The following is a 22,100-nucleotide window of genomic DNA, read 5'->3' on the forward strand; positions in this document are numbered from 1 at the left end:
TAAATGACTCTCTAATGGAAAAACTCTTCTCCAAACCAATCGACCATTCCCACTTCCCATCTACCCAATCCCCTAGCTTTGCTATAAAGGCATCTCCATTCTCAGTTATTAAGAATAGTATGTCATATCTATCCTTCAAAAGCCTTCCCTCCAACCACAAATCCTTCCAAAAAGCAGTTTTTTTTCCTCTTCATTCCCTACCCCTTTTCTTAGAGTCGCCAAACCATCTCTTTTTCTCACCCTATTTCTCCTCATCTAGTTCCCAAATATTTTTTCACCAGTTTGAACCTCTTCCTTTCCCATGCCTTGATACCCTATACCACAAACTCTCATTCTCCACTACACAAAAAATAGATATATTTTAAACATAGATCCAAGAAGAGATATGATACTTGGGGAGCCTTGCAAAAAAGAAAGATAATAGATCGGGATTGAAACCAAAATAGTTTTTAGAAGTACTAGACTCTTCCTCGTAGATAATTACTTGACCTTTCCTTAACCTTTTCTTAACTACCTCCACCATTAATGCTTCCCATGTTGCTCATTTGTTTCTTCCCAATAAGTAGCCCCAACTATTTTAGAGTCTACCCACCTTGCAATATAATTTAACACATAAGTTGTCTATTTCATCATCTTGTGCACACCCATTTCACCCCGAGAGTACAAACAAACTCCTACCAACCATCTCATTAAAAAATTTCCTTCCTTTCGCTTGCTGAAACTTCCGCAACTCTCATTTGACAACAAAACGCTCCATCCAAAATCTGTCTCTTTTTCTTTTGAATAAATGCCAATTTGGTTTTTTCCCCAATATACACCATCTCTCTCCTAACAAGATCCAATCTACACTGCTTTTCAAATAAATCATCAACATACTTTTTTTAAGTTAAAAAGTTTTTTTTTTAAATGTTGATATTTTTGTTTATCACGCGAGATTGTATTACAATGGAAGTGAAAGATATCATAACAAGATAATATTTTACTCTTTCATTCAAATAAATCCAATAAAATTTGAAATTCGTCTTGGATGTAACATTGAAACACTTAAGGATGTCATCGGTCAAATAGACAATTGTTCTTTCCACGGTGAGATTATACAAGATATTAAAAAAATTAATGGAATATAAAAGAATAGAGTTAAAAATTGATAAAAACTTGTCAGAGGAAGTGTTAGCAGAATTCAACTATTGGAAACATCTTTGTCCAATAGAAATTTTAGTTATTTTTAACAAACAAGTAACCCAACCAGTCACAATAATCGATTAACATGTTATAATAACCGATACAAATGTTAGGCAAGATTATCAACCTGCTTGAATTGGAAGAAGACATGTCCACTGCATAATCATCTTTTTAAATTATGATTAGTTTTATCATATTCGTGTTTCAATTATTATTGTTATTAAGTTTGCTATTTTTATTTTATTTGTTATTTGACTATCTTAAATTATTCATATAATATAACTACTCTTTTTAATCAATATACCTTCATTGTATTTTTAATCAATCTATTCTTTTTGTTTTTAATCATCTTTTCAATCAATTAATTATTTTAAGACTATTAATAAATTATTTTAAAAAATATTATCATTTTCTTAAAATCAAATAATATAAACAAAAAAATTAAAAATAAATTTAATAAAATAACATAAAAAACAGATAGAAAGTCAGATCGACCAAATCCAACTTTTTAAATTAAAAAAATGTCTTTTGAAAATTAAATTTAGAAGTAGTATAGTTTAAAAATTATTAGGAGAAAGGTGGTGTATATTGGGAAAAAAATCTGTGAATTTTGTATATCAATCACCCACCCAATGCGTCACCCTCTGCGTTCTATTTGATAACACCTTGTTCATGCAATTAATAAATGAGATATTTAAATTAAATCTTATTTATTTTAAATTTTAACAAGTTCTATTCTCTTTAAAATATTGTTGTTATAATTAAGCTACTAATTTTAAGTTTAAATCAAATTAAAAGTTAATTTATATTAATTTGATTTATTAAAATATAATAATTTAATTTAATAAATATGATTAAATCATTATACTTGTATACAAAAAATATCTAAGCTGTATATTTTTAGTGTTAAAAATACTTGTATAATATATTTTTAAGAAAGTGTTTTATCCTATTGAATATAGGGTATTTTCTGATATAAGTTAACGAATCACGTGGTAGAAAATATAAGATAATATTGTATTATGAAATACAATCATTTGGGTAGTTTTGTTTGGATACTGTTAATTTTTTTTTTTACATATCATTTTCTCATTTATTTTTTTTTTAAATTTTAAAATTGTAGCTTTTTAAGATTAGATAGTGTGATTAAAAATTCTGAACTCCAAAATCTTTAGTTACTTTCAATTAGGATTCAAATTTGAGAATTTTAAAATTTAAAAAAATAATAATAAAAGATTAATTTAAAGAAAAAAATTAATGAAAAAATGGCATGCAATTTAATTCATTAAAAAATTAAGTATTAAAATTTTCAAATTATTGGAGGCACCATTGTAGAATATTAAATGTTGTTAAATATTAAAATTTATCAAATTTATAAAACCTTATATTGATCAATATCAATTGTCAAATTTAAATCAATCTTTTTGAGTAAAAAAAAAAGATTAAGATAAAAAAACAAATCCTAACTGATAAAATTATCGACATAAACAATAAGATAAGGAAAGAAAGATACGGATAGAGAAAAAAAAAATTCAAATCATAATCGATAACCAATTACCAAGAATTCAGAGCACTGCACAGTGTCACTAGTACCATAAAAGTGTTCTGTCCACAATGAGAGTTGTACACTTCTACTACTGGTGTGGTGAGTATTCTCTTTGTAGTAGTATCATTCACTTCACTTTATGGAGGCTAGATTCAGTGAGCAGAAGGTCGTTGTCACTTACAAACATGTCAAACCTGGCATTTTAAATGCAGCAGCACCAAAGGTAGTTCGGATTTCTGTGATGGATCCCTATGCCACAGATGAGGAAGATGAAGATGAAGGGTTGGTTAATCATCCAAGAATGAAGAAGTTTGTGAATGAAATCAGAATTGTGGAGAAGAAGAGTTCAACTAACAGTGAGTCTGCAGGTGTAAATCGTACTAATGTGTCACTGAGACAGCATTGCAAGGGAAAAACTGGAGGGAGTCTCGAAGAAAAGAAGCTTAGAGGAATCCGTCAAAGGCCATGGGGAAGATGGGCAGCAGAAATCAGAGATCCTGTGAAGCGAAGAAGGGTGTGGTTAGGGACTTATGACACCGCGGAAGAAGCTGCTATGGTTTATGACAAAGCAGCTATTACCTTTAGAGGCTCTAATGCTCGCACTAATTTCATCAAGCCTCCTTCAAGGGATGTTGTTCTCACTAATGAAACTGAAGCTAGAGTGACTGTGAGTGGTGAGAATGATTCAAGTGAAGGGTCGTCTCATTTTCCTTCACCTACTTCTGTGCTTAAACTTCAACCTGTTGAAATTATGTTGGAGGAGTTTTCTGAAACAGATCTTCTAAGCAAAGAAGAGTCTAGTTCTCAAGACAGTTTCTTGTTTTTAGATTCACATTCGCCATCCATTGATTGTTATTTCAATTTTGAAACTCTTCCACCAGTGTTTCTTGGTGAAACTAGTGTAACACAGCAGCCTGTTTTCCATGGCAACTTCAGTGACATTTCCCATCTTGTCAATGAGGATTTTCAATCATGGAATTGGGATATAGATAGTTACTTCAGTGATCCTCTTTCGTTATGAGGCATTGAATTGCACTTAAGGTTGCCTGAGTTGTGTAAAGACGGAGATATATGGTCACATTGTGAATTCATGCTTCCAATTTTGTTTTGTAACGGCATTGCAGCGATCTTAGTGAAATTTTGATCATCATATGATTTGTAATTTTGTCCCCTTTTAGATTTAAACGTTTATTAGCATTGCTTATTTTGATGTTCTTATGTTGGAAACATCCGAGTCTGAAGGGTTGGTGGGATACTTTTGTTTGGCCATTGACATGCATTAGGCGCGGGTGTAAAAAAAGCTGCCAGTCATGCACTAAGAGTTAAAGTTCCATTTCACGTGTCATGTTCAGTTGTTGGTCACCTCAAGCATCCCACAACCACACATCCTGCATCTTGGTTAACCATACTTTTGAAGGTCAGACCTCTCTTTTTTGAAAAAGTAAAGAAATATTGCCTTATGCCTCAAATTTGAAGTACAAAGATTAAATAGGCTAAGTGATTTATTATTAAGTATTAAGCAAGATTCTGTAATTAGGCGAAAGGTATATGTGAATGTTGGTATTAATAGTTACAAGATAACCTTTTTGTCAAAGATACTATTGTTTATGTAACTTCGTCTTTGTTAAAGAGGATCTTAACTTGTATGTCATGTGGCAGACTGGCACCCTTTAGGCCATAAAAAAATGATGTAGTATTCTTTTACCAAAACAAATATCATATATGTCGGCATAAGCTGAAATGATCTTTTTAAAAGAGTCTGTATGGAATGTAGTAGTAGGGAACCACCACTGGCTAGGTACAAAATGTCTGTTATGAAACCAAACCAATTTCCCACACAAAGATTTCGGGTACCAAGGATGAGTCACTAGGACCCACAGACATTGACCCATTGAAAGAGTACCTTGATTAGGGAGTAGAAAAACTCTGGAACACAACAGAATGCCTTGACAATTGAGTGGTGTTTTCGGAGATATTTTCCTTTGTGGTTGTGCTCTCTATTCTAGACACTATAAACTGTGACATTTCTTAAAATACCAGACCATGGTCTCTTGGGAAGTGTGGGGAGGGTCCTAGAGAGATGTCACTGACTTTCATTTTGAAATTGTAAGAGAAACCCAGCATGCTTCTTCAATGGGCTCTGGCTATGAATGGTTGCTTGAGGGTGGTACAGACTTTTTCCTTTGTCGGATGCTTGTGTATATGTGAAGGAATAAGATTTAAATGAGAGCAGAGCAAGTTGCATGCCTGTCCACAAAGGTGTTCAAAACCAGATTGATACTCATGCAATGCAAGCCTGTCGTTGCTCCTTTTCTGAACACCTTTTACTGTGGCCACAAATTTAGAATTGCTCCACGAAAAAACTTTTCCATGGGCTGAACCTCGCTCAAAGGCTTTCTCTTTCAATTAATATCTTCCAAGACACAAAAAAATTTGTCGAGGAGGAACTTGAATACTTGATCATGATTTTATGGTCATAATAGTTGGATTAATTTCTTATCTTTCAAGACTAAATTGTCACTAAATTTTTTACCTTGAATATATACAATGATACGAGAACATATGCCCGTGGGTCACATACACACCCATATACATACTAGCGCAATAATCTGTATTTTACGCAATTGTCCAGTTTATAGCTTATAATTTATATTATTATTATTATTATTAAATAAATTAAACTTTAAGTCCATTTTTAAATATTTTCATTCAAGTTTGTTGAAATAGTTTATTAACTTTTATAAAAATTAAATAATTAATTTTATTAAATCTTATTAAAAAAAACTTAATGAAATTATGCTATTTAGAGCTCATTTTAATAAATTTTGCAATCAATAGTACATGACATTAACAAATAAGTATTTGATTTGCTTATTTATTTGATCGAGAAATGTTTAGAAAGATATTTTTTGATATACTTTTTTAAATACATTATATTTAATGGGTTGAAATTTATTAAAAATTATAAATTTCACGACTTATTAAATAAATTTATTATAATTTTATAATCTTGTAGCAAATGAAAAAGAGTATATTAAAAAATGTGCTGCTCATATTTTTCTTATTCAAAAATAGGTTAAATCACAGCGGCATCCTGCCTTTCTCCAATTAAATAAGCTCTGTTAGCTTATGCCAGTTTTTTTCTTTATGTTTTGGTACTTATAAAAAAAGTTGTTTCGGTTTAATCAAATGCCAAAGTAATATATAACTATCTTACATACTCGGAGTACTAAAGATAACAAAGGTTAAATCGTTCTCTAGTCTAGGGTTGTAATGAATTTTAGGACATATTGAGGTTTTAGAAAAAGAGATTGAGAAAGGCTGCAAGAAGAAGTAAATAATTCTCTTTGTCGGGGAAGAGGTGCAAGTGCAGCTTGGAGAAGATTCGAAAACGAGCCTCATTTTCGTCGTCGTCTAATGCAACAGCTGAATTGAAGAGGATCTCAGTTTTGATTTTTTATGTTGTTGTGTCACTGTTGATAGCATAACAGTAACAAATAGCAACATAAAAGAACCTGACCCTGGCTACGAACGAGGACGACAAACTTACAGTGTGGGCTAAGCTTTGGTCCCCTACCTCACTCTGTAATCCAAATTCATATACACAACACGATACCACAAACCTTTATGCTGCTTTCTTCTTAATTTCTTTTTATTTTTATGAGTTTATGCTGGTTCAACTAATTAATCCATCAAATTGATTTTGGGAAAATTATATCTAATCTAAACACACTAAAAAGTGATTTTAGTCAAAATATAAATATATGTTTAGTTACTGTTCAAATAAATTTGGTTTTGCCTTCAAACTTTGTTTTAATTAAAAGTGATAAAAAATAGTTTTATTTTAGGTTGAAAAATTAATACTAAATTTTATGGATAAGTTAATTTTATATCACTTTGTCTAATGGTCCCAATTTATTTCCCACCGTGCTTGACATCTCTCACTTCCCCCATGCTAGACTCTATCGTATAGATCAATTATCTTAACCTGTTTAAGGAGTTTGCTAAATCAATCAAAACAAGTTTATTTATAATGAATTTCAGTCATATGATTTGATTTACAGAAATCAATTTATATTTATTTTTGTTTTTCAGATATATTTTTTTGAGAAATAATTTTATTTGAGACATTATCGAATATTAAATATGAGTGTTTTTTTTCAATGAAGATTTAAACCGTGGTTTGTCACATTATGAAAGATTAGAATGACCTCCGGTTATGTACAAGTAAGATAGTACAAAATTATCAAGAACAAGGAAAATAATTTATTTAATTATTTATAATTAATACTACCATAAATTCAATTTTTATTCCAAAAATACATTTAAGTTTAAATGATAATTATATTTAATGTATAGGAAATGAGTGTTTAATAAATAAATTTAAGAATAAATTAAAAGTATAAAACACATTTAATTTTGAATAAGTTTAAAAATTACTTATAATTATATCTAAAGAAAATATCATTTATTATTTATATATATAGTAGCGAAGATAGTATTTTTTTTTTTTTTTTACTAGACCGCATTGTTATTATTCATACAGTTGTCAAAAATAACTTGGATCGACCAATCAGACTCTTAAAAGTATAGGCCCAAAAAGAATTAGACATTTCACTTAACATGACGACCGAATAGGCTAGAGTGGGCTTTTAAAATGCTGGCCCAAAATCCATCATACCTATTTTTTTATTGTTGTTGTTATTATTATTATTATTAAAATTCATATAAATTTAAGCTAGACAAATAAATGGGTCAATTTCAACGAAACACAGCCGGTAACGCTTTTCCATCATTTGGCCCGTCAGGCCAATTTAATCCATTTGACAACTCTAATAATTTATATATTATATTTAATTTAACGATTTTGATAATTAAAATGAATCAAATGGTTTCTGACTGTTTCCAGATTTCTTAATTGTTTGAATATGCTTTCCTGGGTAGAAAAAGAAAATCATTGAAACATGTTTTATGCACAGCAAAATAGAATAGAATAAAAAGGGAGAAATTAAAAAAAAAACTTGTTTGGCTTGTAGGATATTGATGTTCTAAATCAGGTTGTGTTGAGGACCCAGGCCTGAAAACCTAAACAATTGAATTGTTGTGCCATCTCACGGATGTTGATTCTGAAGGAATGTCACCAACACATTCCGATACGCAATTGAGAATTGAAGAACGAGCTCTTTCCGCATCCGGTGCCGCCTTTGTGTCTGCTATCATCGTTAATCCCCTCGATGTCGCCAAGGTATCCATCAATTGTTCTTTTCTTTCTTTTTTATAAACAATTCCAATTTACTTATACGAAGAATGAATTTGCCTTCAGACAAGACTTCAAGCACAAGCTGCTGGTGTTCCCTACCAAGGTGTTTGTCAATTGGCCAACACGGTATTGCTTCTTCAAAGTTACTTTATATTCATTAACTGAATTTTGATTTGTACTGTTTTTACAAATTTTGTTTATTTTCAGACTCTACACGATGTTAGATGTTTTGCAATTTCTAGTTCTGAGCCACCGCGGCCTTGTCCTTCCGGGTGTAACCGCTACAAAGGGACATTAGATGTTCTTTACAAAGTTACACGTCAGGTAATTCTAAATTATTTTACAAGCTTTTAATGGCTTCTAGCCAAATGAGCTTAACTATGTGAGTAGTTCTCTTTACCAGGTTCTCTAATGACACAATAGTAATTTCCCGCCGTGTCATCGATAAAGACATGTTATGTAGGTGGTCTTGCCATTTGTCTAACAGACAACTGTCTGTGCGTTACAGTATTTTGACATTAACTAACTACCACTGATACACAAGAAATGTCACATGTGGGGATGGTATTAGATGACTATGTCTGTATATGAAGGTAATTATGGTTTTGATACATAGCATAAGACATGAAAATTTAGGTGATAATTTTTCCTATTTATTGTTTAGGCATATTGTCCTCTTAGACCGGGTATGTGAAAAAATTAGGTTGAGAAATTCACTTCCTTGTTCAAGGCTTGCATGGTGAAGGGGAATTTCTGTGGTATACCCTCGGTTTAGATTCAACTGTAACCAATAAATTCCATTTCAATTATTTAAGGCTGAGATGTTGCAAGTTGGGCTATAAGGAACTCCAACATTTAAAGTGTTAACTGGTGAAATAGATTTATTAAACTTGCGTGAAGTTTCTGATAATATTATGACAAAATAGTCTATAAGACAAATGTGGTGGTTTGTAATTCTTCAAGCCTGCATTGAGTAGATGCTCTTTTGTGCTTTTTTTTTTCTTCCTTTGGCACTTTAATAACTTGCTACAAGAGGGTTTACAGGAGTGAATTTTGCAGGAAGGCTTTATGAGATTATGGAGAGGCACAAGTGCAAGTTTAGCATTGGCTGTGCCAACTGTAAGCTCTCTGTTCTGCCTGGAATTTTCTGTTTCATGCTTTATTTTAAAGTCTTGATACGTTTTATTTTGGGTCTCATTATCTCGTATATACTAATGATCTTGTGTTTCCCTGTTGTCAAATAGGTTGGAATCTACATGCCTTGTTATGATATTTTGCGCAACAAGATGGAGGGGTTTACAACTCAGAATGCTCCAAATTTAACACCTTATGTTCCATTAGTTGCGGGATCAGCTGCACGTTCATTGGCTTGTATTTCTTGTTATCCCGTGGAACTTGCAAGGACTCGCATGCAGGTAATGAAAATTAGGGGAAAATGTGTTTTTAGTGGTCAGATGTGGTCAAGGTATCTGTATTTTTATATTGATGAATTTGGTGCCCAAACTTTAAAAAACATATGGATTTAGTCTTTTTCAACTTCAAAACATATGATGAATTCTTAGAGAAGAATTAAATCCACATGTTTTTTAAAGTTTGAGGACCAAATTCATTGATAAGAAAATATATGGATGTTGTCCATGTTTAACCAAAAGTGTGGGTTGAATTTCTCTTATGTGTTTTCTCTCATTCTTTAGGCATTTAGAGCAACCCAAAGTGGCAAGCCTCCAGGAGTGTGGAAGACATTGCTTGGAGTCATTCACCCTGTCAAGGGCACAAGTATTTTTCAAAGCTGTTAGTGTACTCATGGCATCTTCTTTGATTTATCTTTCTGTGCTTAGCACACTTTCTTTTGGATGTCTTTATTTGTATTTACTTTTATAACATTTTTTGAACAGTACATAGGTATCGTTTCTGGTGGACTGGTCTTGGAGCACAACTTTCTCGTGATGTTCCATTCTCTGCAATTTGCTGGTCAACCCTTGAGCCCGTGAGATTTTGTTACATTTAATTAAAAAAATGAAAAGGAGTTGATTTTTATTTTGTTTAGGGTTTATGCCTTGACTTTGGAGCTGCTTTGCAGATTAGGAAAAACATTGTTGGCCTAGCTGGTGATGGAGCAAGTGCCGTCACTGTCCTTGGAGCAAATTTTTCTGCTGGTTTTGTTGCCGGAACTTTAGCATCAGCTGTCACATGTCCACTGGATGTGGCAAAAACTCGACGGCAAATAGAGGTTGTTTCTCAAATCCATGATTTTAGCACTACTATAACTTCCCATTCACTTAATCATCCTGTCCTTGCCAAGAAAAGGCAGAAATTTGGACCTTGCATCATCAGGAAAAGTAGTCAACGTATTTTCTTGTAAAAGGTAAAATTTATTATTTTAAAAACACTGCTAGCTGCTGACTAAAATCAACTTTACCAGAATACTATACTTGATCTTAAATTGTAGTACTTTGGTTCATAATGCAGACTAAAATCAACTTTACCAAAATAATATACTTGATCTTAAATTTTAGTAAATTTGGATCATAATGCAGATTAACTTGCAGAGTTGGATAACTGACCATTGATAATGGTTTTCCAGCAACTTTAATCTCTAAAGAATGATGAGTATACAATGATTCTTACATGATATTTTCTCAATGTTTTGGTGTGATTCTCGCTCATCAGTTATCACCATTTTACATTGAATTAATTTGCACATACAAAAAATAAATGGTTTGATGACTTCATTTTTTTTTTCTTTCTAAATTACGTTTCCTATTTGCATTTTCCCAGAAAGATCCTGAAAGAGCATTAAAGATGACAACAAGAACAACATTACTTGAGATTTGGAGGTATGTGCATTTTACTAAACTCTAGTGGTTGATCAATATTACTTGAGAAGGACATTTAGCACATAGGATTTGGACTGATCTTTGGGGTCCTAATATTTTCTTGGGACAGGGATGGAGGATTAAGAGGGCTATTTACAGGTGTTGGTCCCCGTGTAGGTCGTGCTGGTCCATCGGTTGGGATAGTTGTTTCCTTTTATGAAGTTGTCAAGTATGTTTTGCAGCTTAGACATCCTACTTCATCATAGAATATACTTGCATTTTTTTTGCTGGAGGCTTTTAACTCCACTTGTAAAGGTTAGCATAGTAGTGGATTACGTCAAAGACAACAATCTTTCAATAAGTCAAAGACCACTCTCATGCCCAGAAGAATCATGATCCTGACATTTCAATGAGTCAGCAGACCACTCATGCCCAGAAGAATCATGTTCCTGACATTTCAAGAAGTATCACTCATCAGTGAACACCTACTAATAAGTAACAATCCAATAATTGTCTTTCTCATGCCTAAAAATACCCTTTGGATACGCATTGTGTATATTTTTCGTTGCTACATTTGCAACATTACTAGGAGAGTTAACTAGGGCCTTTACATATTGTCGGCAAGGTGATTAGCTTGCACAGAGAAATAAGTTTTGTTTTGTTTGAATACGAATTCACACAATTCTTGTATTTTATGAATTATCATAATTCCAATTCTTTAACTTTTTTTTAAGAGAAAAGCTGGCTGATCAGGATATCCAATCAATACATCATGTTCAACGAGAGGAGCCGCTTGGTGGGGCTTCCTCCAACCAGTACAATTCCTTAAAAAAGAAAGCTGATGATGCTAGCTTAAGCTACGGAATTTGCATTTGGAAGTTACATTTTAATCGCTAACATTTTGAAACAGCTTCAAATTAGTTCTTATTGTCAATTGTTAAACATGACGTAACAGAGACATATACATGTTTTTAAAAAAATCATTTAAGAATATTAAGGACGAAAATGATTCTTTTAAAAGATAGAGTATCTGTTTCATTCTGTTATTTGAAAACGTTAATGGATTAAAAAGAAGTTTTTAAAACATAAAAAGTTAAACTGGACAAAAATTAATACAAAATAGACCAAAGACGTATGGTTTAATTGTAAAATTTATCTTTTTATTTTACTTATTTCACCAAAACAATTTTTCTATTTTTTAACTCAATATCTGAGTTTCTATATTTCAAATTTTATTCTTTTTAATTTATTATATTTTTATAATCTTATATATTATCTTTTAAAATATAATATATAAAATTAAATTCTATTTTTTACATGAATTAAAATACTTATATTTATATAAATTTTATTTTTATTTTATATATTATATTTATCTTTTAAAACAATGCTTATGATTTAATGATAATATTTTTTTTATACTAAGATATTTATATTTTTAAAATGTTGTCACTAAATTATAAGTATTATTTTAAAAGGTAAATATAATATATGAAATAAAAATAAAACTTATATATATATATACATATTTTAATTTATGTGAAAATAGAATTTAATTTTATACATTATATTTTAAAAGATAATATATAAAATTATAAAAATATAATAAATTAAAAAAAATTAAAATATAATTAAAAAATGACTTAATTGTAAATTTAGTTTTTTTATTTGTTTCAGCTCACGAATTTGGTTTCTCGTGTTGGTCACCGTTCGCATTTAACTATGCATCCTTTCTCACTTTGTGTGAATTCCTTGGATCCCTATTTCTGTGTTAATGTGTACACATAGGTTGCATGTAAAGGAGTGTATTCACGCAAGCTTGTTGGAAAAGGATTAATATTCATTAACCTGAAATAAAGTCTCATTCCTTACAGAAAAGTGTTTTCTCCAACTCCTAATCATCAAGAAAGAGACCGGAAGAGTAGTCAAATAAGTAAAATCTTATTTTTTTTCTCTTTCAAGAAGTTAAAACGCACCAGAAAAAAGTCTCACTATAAAAAAATATACATATTGTTTATCTATTATTTTTGAGAATCACATATTTCAAGATCTTACTAATTTCCTATAATTGTTAATCTTCAAAACCCTTAAAACCCTTCAAGACATGTATAAGAGGTGAGTCTCTGCACCACATGAATCGTGTAAATCTATGCCCACATCAATTTAAATTTAAATATTTCAATTTCAATTCATGCCAAACAGCAATATCACCTAACAAACACGTCAGATCCACAGATAAAGAAACTAGGTTTGCCTAATTCTCTACATTTCAATGACCAACCAACCATATACATTGCTAAAAACGAATCAATACAGAAAGATTCTGTACTCAATCTCCCTTCCCTTGGGCACAAACGATTAGCAAACAAATACAAACAAAACTAATCACACCGCAAACCATCTCACACCCCAAAAAAGTTAAAAACTTCAAAAGAAACCTTGTTGATCTTTCAGAAAAACCCTTTCCTTTTTTATGCTTTCCTTGTGGTACCTGCAATGATTTGTTTAGGTTTGTCACTTTCCCACCAAATACTCAAGATTCCCAAGGGATTAAATTGCCGATTTACGAACAGTGTTAAAGATTCATGTTATCCCTAAATCATGTGGTTCTACCAATTTAAGAAATTCTTAAAAAGATTTACTTCAAGTGATAAATATTAGTTACTACAAATCTACATTGATGTGACCCTTTCTTGTGCACTGACAGCATAAAGTTTCATTGTCAGTTGAACAAATATTCAAGTTTAAACTCAATATATTTAAAAATTGTTTATTGTAATATAATTCCTATTTTTTAGTCCAAACTTCAAACAGATGATTGATTACCAAGTGTAGGACAATAGAGACTGTTAAATTAAACCACTAGAATTTTTCAACGGGTGCGTGTTAAAAGATCTCATAAGATATATCAAATGCACAAATATTCATATAAATTAAAAATTAATTGATACATCATCGCACAATTTTACTTTAACATATAATATATAGTTTTAAAAATATCTATAATTATATTATATGGTAAAATTATATAAAATTTAATATGCACACATAATCATCATGATAGTATTTTTTTTTTTGGTCAGCCATCAGGATAGTATTTGATTCCATAACCCACGGCAGAAGAGGAAAGAAAAGATCGATAGATGGGAGAAGGCAGATTGATTAGACAAAATAACACGGAAAAGAAAGTTTTATTTTTTATGGGAAATAGACTCAAAAGACAGCGTACTTGTATACTCAGAATCAAACACTAAGTTCACACTTCACACAGGGTAAAGACATTTCAAGAAGGAAAGCAAACCAAAATATTGCTCCTGGCTGATTGAACGTAAATAAATGGTGTTAAATGTAAGGTAACCACGTTTAACATTCAATTTCAATCTTCATTTTTTTTCCTATCAACTAGCAAATATCATGTGCATTTTGCATATGTAATTTTTAACAAAAATATTCAAAATTATAAGAAAAATATGCATAATTAGTTTAAATAAACAAAAAAAAATATTAGTTTATATTTAGAGGGAAAAGATTATTTTTTTTAAAAAAAATTGAAACAATAAGTATTTAATTTTTAAGATGAAAAAGTATCTTTTAATATAAAAAATTAAAGAAATTAATTTAAGTGGAGATTTGAAGTACAAAAAATTTAATGCAAAAAGAACATTATAAAGCAATCAATAATTAGAGAATTTTAAAAAATAAGTGCTAAATAACAGTAAAGTCACATTACACAAGTAGGAGTGTCAATTTAGACCCGCACACCGGGATCGCTGTGGGGACTGTCTTGTATTGGGCCCGCAGACGGAGATTTTTTCCTAGTGGGGAGGATGAGGATAAATATTCCCCATGGGCACGAGGATAAATATTCTCCTGCGAGCGCAGCGGGATAGGGACGGGGATCACACCCCCTGCCCTGAGGAAAATACAATCAATAGAAAAAATACCCTTTCTCTGATAAGCGCAGCTAGGTCTTGGAGGGGAGCTGTGCAGTCACGGCACAGCGGTGGTGGACAGTGGCAGGTATTGTTGCAATGGAAGCACCACCACGAAGCATGAGATGGAGGTAAGCCGAGATGGAAAAGGGGAAGAGAGCCGCGCAGAGGCATTGTCATCGCGGCAGCTCATCCCGACATAGGGATAGAATGGGAGTGAAGAAAGAAGATTGTGCCATTGCAGCACGACATCGATGGGTATCATTTTGGGGAATGCACGATGTAAATAAGAGGAGATATCTATTGTAACGTCATCGTCGTGACAACTCTCCATGGTGACGTATAGAGCGCGAGGAAGCGAGAGAGAACAAAAAAGAAAAAGAAGGAAACTGTCACCATCAAATGGTCATCGTCGCCGTCATGTTTCTTTTGTAAATTTCGGGGCCCGTGAGGACTGTGGGGATCCACGGGGATGGGGACAGGGGAAAAAAATCCCCCACAGCAGGGATCAGGGACGGGGTGGTTAGTTGGGGAGTGGGGACGGGGAGCGGGGGAGTACTCCCCGCCCTGCCTCGTTAACATCCCTAGTCACAAGGAGAAAAATAATACAACAATAGATATTCACATGTTAAAAAATGATAATTCAAACTTATAACAAGTCGATATCTTATTTATCTTGTTAGAGAAAAAAAGTAAAATCAAATCCAGAAACTTAAAGCCTAAATTAAGGCCTAATCGTAGCTTACTTGGTTTTTTCACGCTACTGAATTTGGATCCAATGATCCTGTAGCATTGCCTTCTCCTGTTAGCATGTTGTTTGGATCCTAAATAAGAGAGCAAAAAATTAGCAATACGCAATATGTGCTTAAAATGGTACAAGGGATTTGTAGAGAATCTACCTCCATTCCCCATTTGATATAATCTGGGGACTCACAGGCCTTGTATTCATCAACCAAAGTCTCAATTATGTCCCTTGATTCATCAAATTCTGAGAGGTCATTATCCTGTCCATTTTTTATTGATGTCATCACATGAAATGACAGGTATTACATGAAGATGCTACAGGCCAAAGAAGTATATAACAAATGCAGATAGATATCAGATATCCATATGAAACTATCACACTTACAGCAAACATAGGAAACTTCCTGTAGGCGTCTATAAAGGCTTGTTTCTTTCTCAACTTCTCATACTGGCTCAATGTTTTACTGAAAAGGTGACGGATGCTAGTATGACTTGCCAGCATAAGGCCACTGACCTACCAAATGCAGCACCAATAGGTTATTTCATAACCCAATTTCTTGATTTTTAACCTCAGAACAAAAATCATTTTAATCAATATGAGTGTTTGTGTGTGTATGTGAGTTGATCTATCTCCAATATAATCAGATAAAAAAAAAAGCAGAAAAGTAAGATAATCATCAAAAGAAAGACTGAAAGAAAAATGATGAGAGTCCCACCCTATGTGCAGTTTGAACATAAGGAGACTTCCTTGATAGAGCAACCTAGGAAAGAAGAAAGATCAGATTGAGTCCTAAAACTAATATAAAGGAGACAAATTCACCAGCTGCCACTTTAATTTGTTTTGCCACAGAATGCAGACCTGAATACTTGCAGGACCCCACTCAATAAAGTTAACTAGTTTTCTTTCACGAATCCTCTGCAAACTTTCATGAACCTAAATCCATAGAGAAAGACAAAATCATGACATAGTATAATAGAACTCTTAAAATATTTTCATACAAGAAACATGATACTTCACGATCACAAGTCAATCTGGGCAAGCTGCAACATGATGAAAACTTTATAACATTACAAATAGCAGTAAAAAAAACTAGAAAAGCTGCCAGCATCAGAGGAAGGTTAATTTAATTTTAGTTGAAAGAAATACTTCTTTTAATTTTTCAAGGTTTTTTTTCATTAAAGTATAGTGCTAAAGATTTTATGTGACAGCATGACAGAACACCAATTGATAAGAGTAAATAAAAGATAATATTTAACACTGAAATCACAAAATAAAGCAATACACTTGTTGTCCCAGAGACAAAAAGTCTCCTATTTCACAAATACAGAAATACACTTGCTGTCCCAAAGGCAGGCCTCCTATTTCAAAAATACTGCGTAACTATTTCTAATTACCTGAGTTGGATCAACCTCTCCTTGGATGATATTCAGAATTGATATATATTTTGCTTGGCTAGCATCTTTTGTCCGAGCATAAGAAGAGACCATAATATTCTTTGCCTGCCAGGAACATACCTGTCAGTAGAGCACAAAGGCATTCAATTTGAATGCTTATCTGTTTAGGCAGTCATTATACCTGCAGAAGTCTTCTCATAACATCAAGTACAGTAGTCTTACGAATTAAATTAGCCTGCAAGGAAATAACATCAAAATTTTCAATAATTATCTGGAAGTGTTACAGGAAAAATCACATTTTTTAGCAATGTGTGCATTTCCCAATCAGATTACAGAAGTTAAAAATGGGGGGAAGAAAGTGAGATGAATTCATAATTTCCCCACTGATGCCTTCCAGTTCAACAATTTACCAACAGAAATATTCACAAGTGAAGACACAAATTTATGGAAAAGCTTTGATGCTCCAAAATCATTCTTTCGGGGGAAAAAATGACACAATGATCTCACCTGGCGTTCCACAGTCAAAGGTGTATAGCCTGTCATTAGAAAATGGCATCTTGGTGTTGGAATCAAAGAGGCAAGAAGACCAACCAAGTCATTATTCATGTACCCTGGATAACGAAGAGTTGTTGTGCTGGCAGACATAACTGTAGAAACTAAGGAATTTGTTTGAGCAAATGATGGATTTGATAAATGAAGCCGTTCCACAGCAATTCTATTTAGTGCAGTATTGTCAAGAACTACAACACAATCTGCATTAAGTGTCAATCTCTTGAGTGTTAAAAGTGAATTGTATGGTTGGACCACCACATCACTAGTCTCCATTTGGTTAGGAAACACACTGTATGTCTGAACCAGTTTTTTGCTGTAGCGGTCATTCAGAGTCTCCAACAAGTATGAGCCCATACCTTCATAAAAGTAAGGAAATATATTTAATACACGAGAAATTAAAAAATAATACTGGAGAAATCTCCAAAAAATTTCATCTTATACGTAGCAATTTCAAAGGCAAATAGGAATCCCCACCACTGTATTATAAGCAATTTTAGGCTGACATACGCTAAAAGGTGCAATCCTGTTCAATTTTCTCTCGTAAGGGTACAATTTAATGTTTTAGTTGAAACTAAGGGTATGAATCAGGTGAAAAATTTAGACGATCATGTCAGCAATCCTCTATGTTTTTCAGATACACCCATTAAACAAATGCTCAATTAGGAAGAGAGGAAATTGAAGAAACTGATAGGATGTTTTAAGGCAAAGATGTGATAAAGACACCTGAGCCTGTTCCTCCTGCAATTGAATGACATAGAACAAAACCCTCAAGACTGTCACTGCCATCTGCTTCTCTGTCAATCATGTCCATTATTTCTTCTTCAACATGTTGTCCCTGGCCAGTTATTAACAACCACATTAGTTAAACAATGACTTTACCACTTATAGCATATTGCCCATTAAGACTTCCTTTATGTTTCAAAAAAGTCGATAATGATTCCATGGAGCAAATTGTCAGGATTATCACTTGTAAAGTCATTTGAAAAGCATAAATCAAGTTCTGCTGCTTCTGCATAGAACTGCTTAAGTATTAGAAGGTTGCCAATATCAGGCCAAACCATCCGAGGCATCTCTAGTTCTAGAAAACAAATAAATATTGAGCACATATAGATGTTTGGCCTGTGACTTTACATGATTTGTGAAGCAATATTTTTAAAAGATTATCTAGTGCCAGTGCTTCAATAAATACCAGAGCCATTTATAGACATCAATTATAAGGGCATGTTGCCCAACATTGCAGGATCATCATCAGTAACATAAAATGTGGGGAAAAAACTCATCACTAGTTTTGTGGTGTCACTTGTCTACATTGACCACTGCATCAATGGCACTGCACCAAAGTACAAAATCTTCTCCATGTAGTGGCATGACATGAGCATGAGTTAGTGTCTGTTTAGTTTGAAGTTGGCTAGTATTGAATTTGAACCATTAGATGTTATTGAAAAATGTATGCCTAAATTAATCCATATCACAAATTTACATTGGAAAGTGCACGAATAGATTTTGCAACTTCAAAAAATCAGGGACCTGGATGACCATGATACAAGTTTACAATAATTTATTACTGAAGTATAGAGAAGATTCATGGAAGTAACAAAGACACAAACAAAGTCAACCAATGGTAGACAAATAAATGTTAATTACAAAATGCTTTAGCAAGTAGTGACAAACCTGATCGTATCCACTGGCCCAATTGTTTCCAGCACCACCTCCGTGATCTGAGACAAAGATGTTCTCATGATTGTAGAGATTTCGGTAGTCACTATTTTGAATTCCATTAATCACTCTTGGCTCCAAGTCAATCAGGAGAGCCCGTGGTATATAATGCTGGTCATCAGCTTGGTAGAAGAACACGTCTTTACGGTCACCCCCCTGCAGCAGCAAATGCAGAAATAATCCTTTGAAACCATTCCGTAACAAGAAAAGGGGCATGCAAAGAGGGGGAAATTGAGTGAATATCCAACAACCTGGGACACTAAGAATGAAAATGATAAACATTCCCTTTGAAACCTAGGTAGAAATTATGAAACCTGAGTGGCGAAGTCTTCGAGGATGCCTTCTTTGCTGATGCCGTGTTCGAGGCAGAGCTGCTTCCAGAACTCCATGCCGATCTGATTCCCACATTGGCCAACCTGGAGAGTGATGATTTCCCTCGGCATTTTTCCAGCGCTAGCTAGGGTTTGGTGGCGGGGAAGACCCTTTTTCAAAAAACAAAAAACAAAAAACAAAAATGAAAACGATGCCTTAGTTCGTTCCTTTATTCACTCGACAACACAACACTCACTAAATAACTTCTTATTTACTCTGCTTCGGATATTCAAAACTAGTCTTTTTGCTGTTTCGGATATTTCGCATGTAATAGGAACTCGTTGTGATCTTTAGATTTCTATTTTCTTCTCGTGCTTACTCTTAAATTGGTCTTTATGTTTTCAAAGCTTGATATTTCTCCTTTCTACACAGCAAATAGTAATATGGACTAAAAAAAATTTTAAAAAATACAACTTACTAAAAAAATAAATATAAAAATGTCTGGCAAATTGTTTCTGAACACAAATGCATGAATTTGGAGAACACGCTCCATTTTTTAAGATAAAATAAGTTTTAGTTCCTTCAAAATATTTTAAAATTTTAGTTTTAATTTTTATTCTCTACATTTTTACCTAACATGCATTTTTAGTCTACCAAGAGGGACTAAAACCGCATCACTTTACTTTTAATTAAAAATAATGTGAGGACTAACAATACATAAATTTTTTATTATAAAGACTAAAACTAATATTTCGAAATATTTTAGAGAAAAAAATATATTTTTCTCATTTTTATCATTTGAACCGAGGATTAAAAGCTTGACATGGGCCTCGGCCCAAATTAGAATAGTTTGCACCGCCAAAAAGATTGGGATGTTTTTGAGCCGAAAAAAAAATCAAGAATTATCGATCCAAATAATAATGTTGTCACAGTTTTGCACATATCAAAGGACAAGCTGAGTTTGGTGTAGAGTAACGTTTACTCATTCAAAAGTGATCCATTTTCTATTTAACATTGATAATTCACATTGGTATTTTTACATTATTATCCAAACCTACCGCGCACATGATGTTGAATTGCACTACTCACAAATCAAGCAATCACTTATTTATTTGAGCACCGCCATTTAGTACGAAAGAAAAAAAGGCACAAAACACACGAATTCACATGTGAATGGATATCTTTTGTTTGAAACAATTCTAAATTAAAAATTTTAAAAACATAAGGTAGGTTTCTGATAGAAAACAACGCTTCGTGTAATCTATACGAAATTACTTTCGTACTAATTAGTGTTTTCCTATTTATTTTCAGCCAAAAGCAACCTCTGTCATTCACTTTCTTTATAACCTACACGAAAACGCAATTTTATATTTTTTTCAGGTAGGATATTATGAACGAAATTGACTACAATAACTGTGGCCTTTTGAAAAGTTTACAATTCCAGTTTTGTGGCTGGTGTTAGATGGTGCCTACTGCACAGTGAGTAACCATGTAAGATCCACTCAGTCATAGTCACTCGTAAAAAGACAAAACTAGGCAAGATTTGATGTTCTAGGTAGTAGGTACAATGATGTCTGTTAAGATTTTGCTTACCTATGAAACAAAGAATAATGGAACACCATCATTAATCGATTAACGTTTTCTGCCTTGAAGATTTTGCTCAAACCATACATATCCAGAGGTTTCTAACAGAAATCTAAACACATTCAGAATGACATAATTAAGATGTCCATATTAAAAAATTATAAGTTTAACTTAATGGTTAAAAGCATAAGAAAAGAGAGATCATGAATTCAAGAATTTCTCTCACTAACAAATTAACACTAACATTAATATTTCAAAAAAAATAAAAATTGTCCACGTTAATTAAGATCTAATTCAGAACTTTTATTTTTGGCTTTTGTTAAGATCGTGTCTAAACCATGCCTTAATGTGTTCCAATCATCGAATTCTGTTTGTAATTGAATTTTCTAACGCACCAGAAATTTCTTAGGTGATCGTGTGTTGGGTTGCTTTGGCAGTAGCTGGTTGGTTCTGAGTTCTGAGTCTCCAGGAAAAATACCATAAGCTGTTCAACACCCAATCCAGAAAATTGTTTTGTTTGTGATATTGATGAGGATTATTTCGAAGAAATAAAATAAAAAAAATGGGGTCATGTTTTTCATCATTGGGTGCATAGTTCCATCATGATGCTCACTCACCAGAATCAGAAAGAGAAGGACTACATAAAAAAAGTTATCATCATACCATTATGTGCACGCCAAAATAAGAAAGAAAAAAGTGGAGCAGGCCACACAAATAGTTTCTTACATATATATCTCTGAAACGAAGAAATGAAAATATGTACCGCACTGCCAAATCACACAAAAATAGTAGATAATAAGCTTAATTAGTGATGATGATTACAAACAAAGGAGGTTCAGTGAGGCCAAAGAAAGGCTCCGATGGCAAAGTTTCTCTTTTGATGAAGATCTCCAATGATTGGTAAGCCGTACTCTTTGAGCAAAGAATCAAGCCTCCACTCAGGCATTGTTTCATAGTCAGCCTGTGTGTACCTTGGATAGTGCAGTGGCATCTGAAAATGTCCACGTTGCTCTGATTCTCCTCCGCCAACCCTACCCACCGACTTCATTTTCTCTTTCTAT

General features: G+C 32.8%; 4 protein-coding genes across 7 annotated transcripts; 2 read left to right on the forward strand and 2 right to left on the reverse strand.

Annotated features, from left to right (window-relative positions):
- The first annotated feature begins 2,867 nt into the window (after positions 1 to 2,867).
- On the forward strand, positions 2,868 to 3,749 carry LOC102669451 (ethylene-responsive transcription factor CRF4). The gene has a single exon (XM_006605206.1). It carries the CDS (start codon positions 2,868 to 2,870, stop codon positions 3,747 to 3,749), a length of 882 nt encoding a protein of 293 aa, XP_006605269.1.
- Positions 3,750 to 7,496: 3,747 nt separating this feature from the next.
- On the forward strand, positions 7,497 to 11,471 carry LOC100785809 (mitochondrial carrier protein MTM1). 3 transcript variants are annotated; one of them, XR_420068.4, is made up of 10 exons: positions 7,497 to 7,973; positions 8,052 to 8,114; positions 8,196 to 8,312; positions 9,048 to 9,107; positions 9,233 to 9,403; positions 9,683 to 9,779; positions 9,884 to 9,975; positions 10,069 to 10,353; positions 10,767 to 10,825; positions 10,935 to 11,090. XR_420068.4 is itself a non-coding variant. In XM_003554706.5 (10 exons), exons 1-10 carry the CDS (start codon positions 7,863 to 7,865, stop codon positions 11,068 to 11,070), a joined length of 1,041 nt encoding a protein of 346 aa, XP_003554754.1. In that variant the 5' UTR covers positions 7,499 to 7,862; the 3' UTR covers positions 11,071 to 11,471. The 3 variants fall into 3 exon arrangements, 2 of the variants coding, with proteins under 2 accessions (XP_003554754.1, XP_006604882.1); XM_003554706.5 differs by having other exon boundaries at positions 7,499 to 7,973; positions 9,683 to 9,764; positions 10,069 to 10,218; positions 10,935 to 11,471; XM_006604819.4 differs by having other exon boundaries at positions 7,502 to 7,973; positions 10,069 to 10,218; positions 10,935 to 11,471.
- A 1,470-nt stretch (positions 11,472 to 12,941) lies between these two features.
- On the reverse strand, positions 12,942 to 19,866 carry TUBG2 (tubulin gamma-2 chain). Of its 2 annotated transcripts, none has more exons than XM_014772013.3 (13): positions 19,712 to 19,866; positions 19,458 to 19,625; positions 19,099 to 19,299; positions 18,151 to 18,262; positions 17,383 to 17,783; positions 17,057 to 17,110; positions 16,876 to 16,980; positions 16,340 to 16,414; positions 16,197 to 16,241; positions 15,866 to 15,994; positions 15,636 to 15,740; positions 15,483 to 15,560; positions 12,942 to 13,295 (listed from the first exon to the last, which is right to left on the reverse strand). In XM_014772013.3, the coding sequence occupies exons 2-12, from the start codon at positions 19,584 to 19,586 to the stop codon at positions 15,492 to 15,494; spliced, it is 1,425 nt and encodes a 474-aa protein (XP_014627499.1). In that variant the 5' UTR covers positions 19,587 to 19,625; positions 19,712 to 19,866; the 3' UTR covers positions 12,942 to 13,295; positions 15,483 to 15,491. The 2 variants fall into 2 exon arrangements, with proteins under 2 accessions (XP_014627499.1, XP_014627500.1); XM_014772014.3 differs by having other exon boundaries at positions 19,731 to 19,746.
- Positions 19,867 to 21,677: 1,811 nt separating this feature from the next.
- Positions 21,678 to 22,100, reverse strand: LOC100527438 (uncharacterized). Its single transcript, NM_001364713.1, has one exon. The coding sequence runs from the start codon at positions 22,085 to 22,087 to the stop codon at positions 21,875 to 21,877; it is 213 nt and encodes a 70-aa protein (NP_001351642.1). The 5' UTR covers positions 22,088 to 22,100; the 3' UTR covers positions 21,678 to 21,874.

The sequence above is a fragment of the Glycine max genome, chromosome 19, assembly GCF_000004515.6.
Source record: "Glycine max cultivar Williams 82 chromosome 19, Glycine_max_v4.0, whole genome shotgun sequence".
NCBI lineage: Eukaryota > Viridiplantae > Streptophyta > Magnoliopsida > Fabales > Fabaceae > Glycine > Glycine max.

What these genes read in the sequence shown, in the direction of transcription:
- TUBG2 (XM_014772013.3), bottom strand. Translation starts at nt 19,586, where the DNA reads ATGCCGAGGGAAATCATCACTCTCCAGGTTGGCCAATGTGGGAATCAG. An exon ending in TTATGAGAAGACTTCTGCAG is followed by an intron (nt 16,981 to 17,056) that starts GTATAATGACTG and finishes TGTTCCTGGCAG; the next exon opens with GCAAAGAATATTATGGTCTC. An exon ending in ATGTTCAAACTGCACATAGG is followed by an intron (nt 15,995 to 16,196) that starts GTGGGACTCTCA and finishes TGCATTTGGTAG; the next exon opens with GTCAGTGGCCTTATGCTGGC.
- LOC102669451 (XM_006605206.1), top strand. Translation starts at nt 2,868, where the DNA reads ATGGAGGCTAGATTCAGTGAGCAGAAGGTCGTTGTCACTTACAAACAT.
- LOC100785809 (XM_006604819.4), top strand. Translation starts at nt 7,863, where the DNA reads ATGTCACCAACACATTCCGATACGCAATTGAGAATTGAAGAACGAGCT. An exon ending in AAACTCGACGGCAAATAGAG is followed by an intron (nt 10,219 to 10,766) that starts GTTGTTTCTCAA and finishes GCATTTTCCCAG; the next exon opens with AAAGATCCTGAAAGAGCATT. An exon ending in ACATTACTTGAGATTTGGAG is followed by an intron (nt 10,826 to 10,934) that starts GTATGTGCATTT and finishes TTCTTGGGACAG; the next exon opens with GGATGGAGGATTAAGAGGGC.
- LOC100527438 (NM_001364713.1), bottom strand. Translation starts at nt 22,087, where the DNA reads ATGAAGTCGGTGGGTAGGGTTGGCGGAGGAGAATCAGAGCAACGTGGA.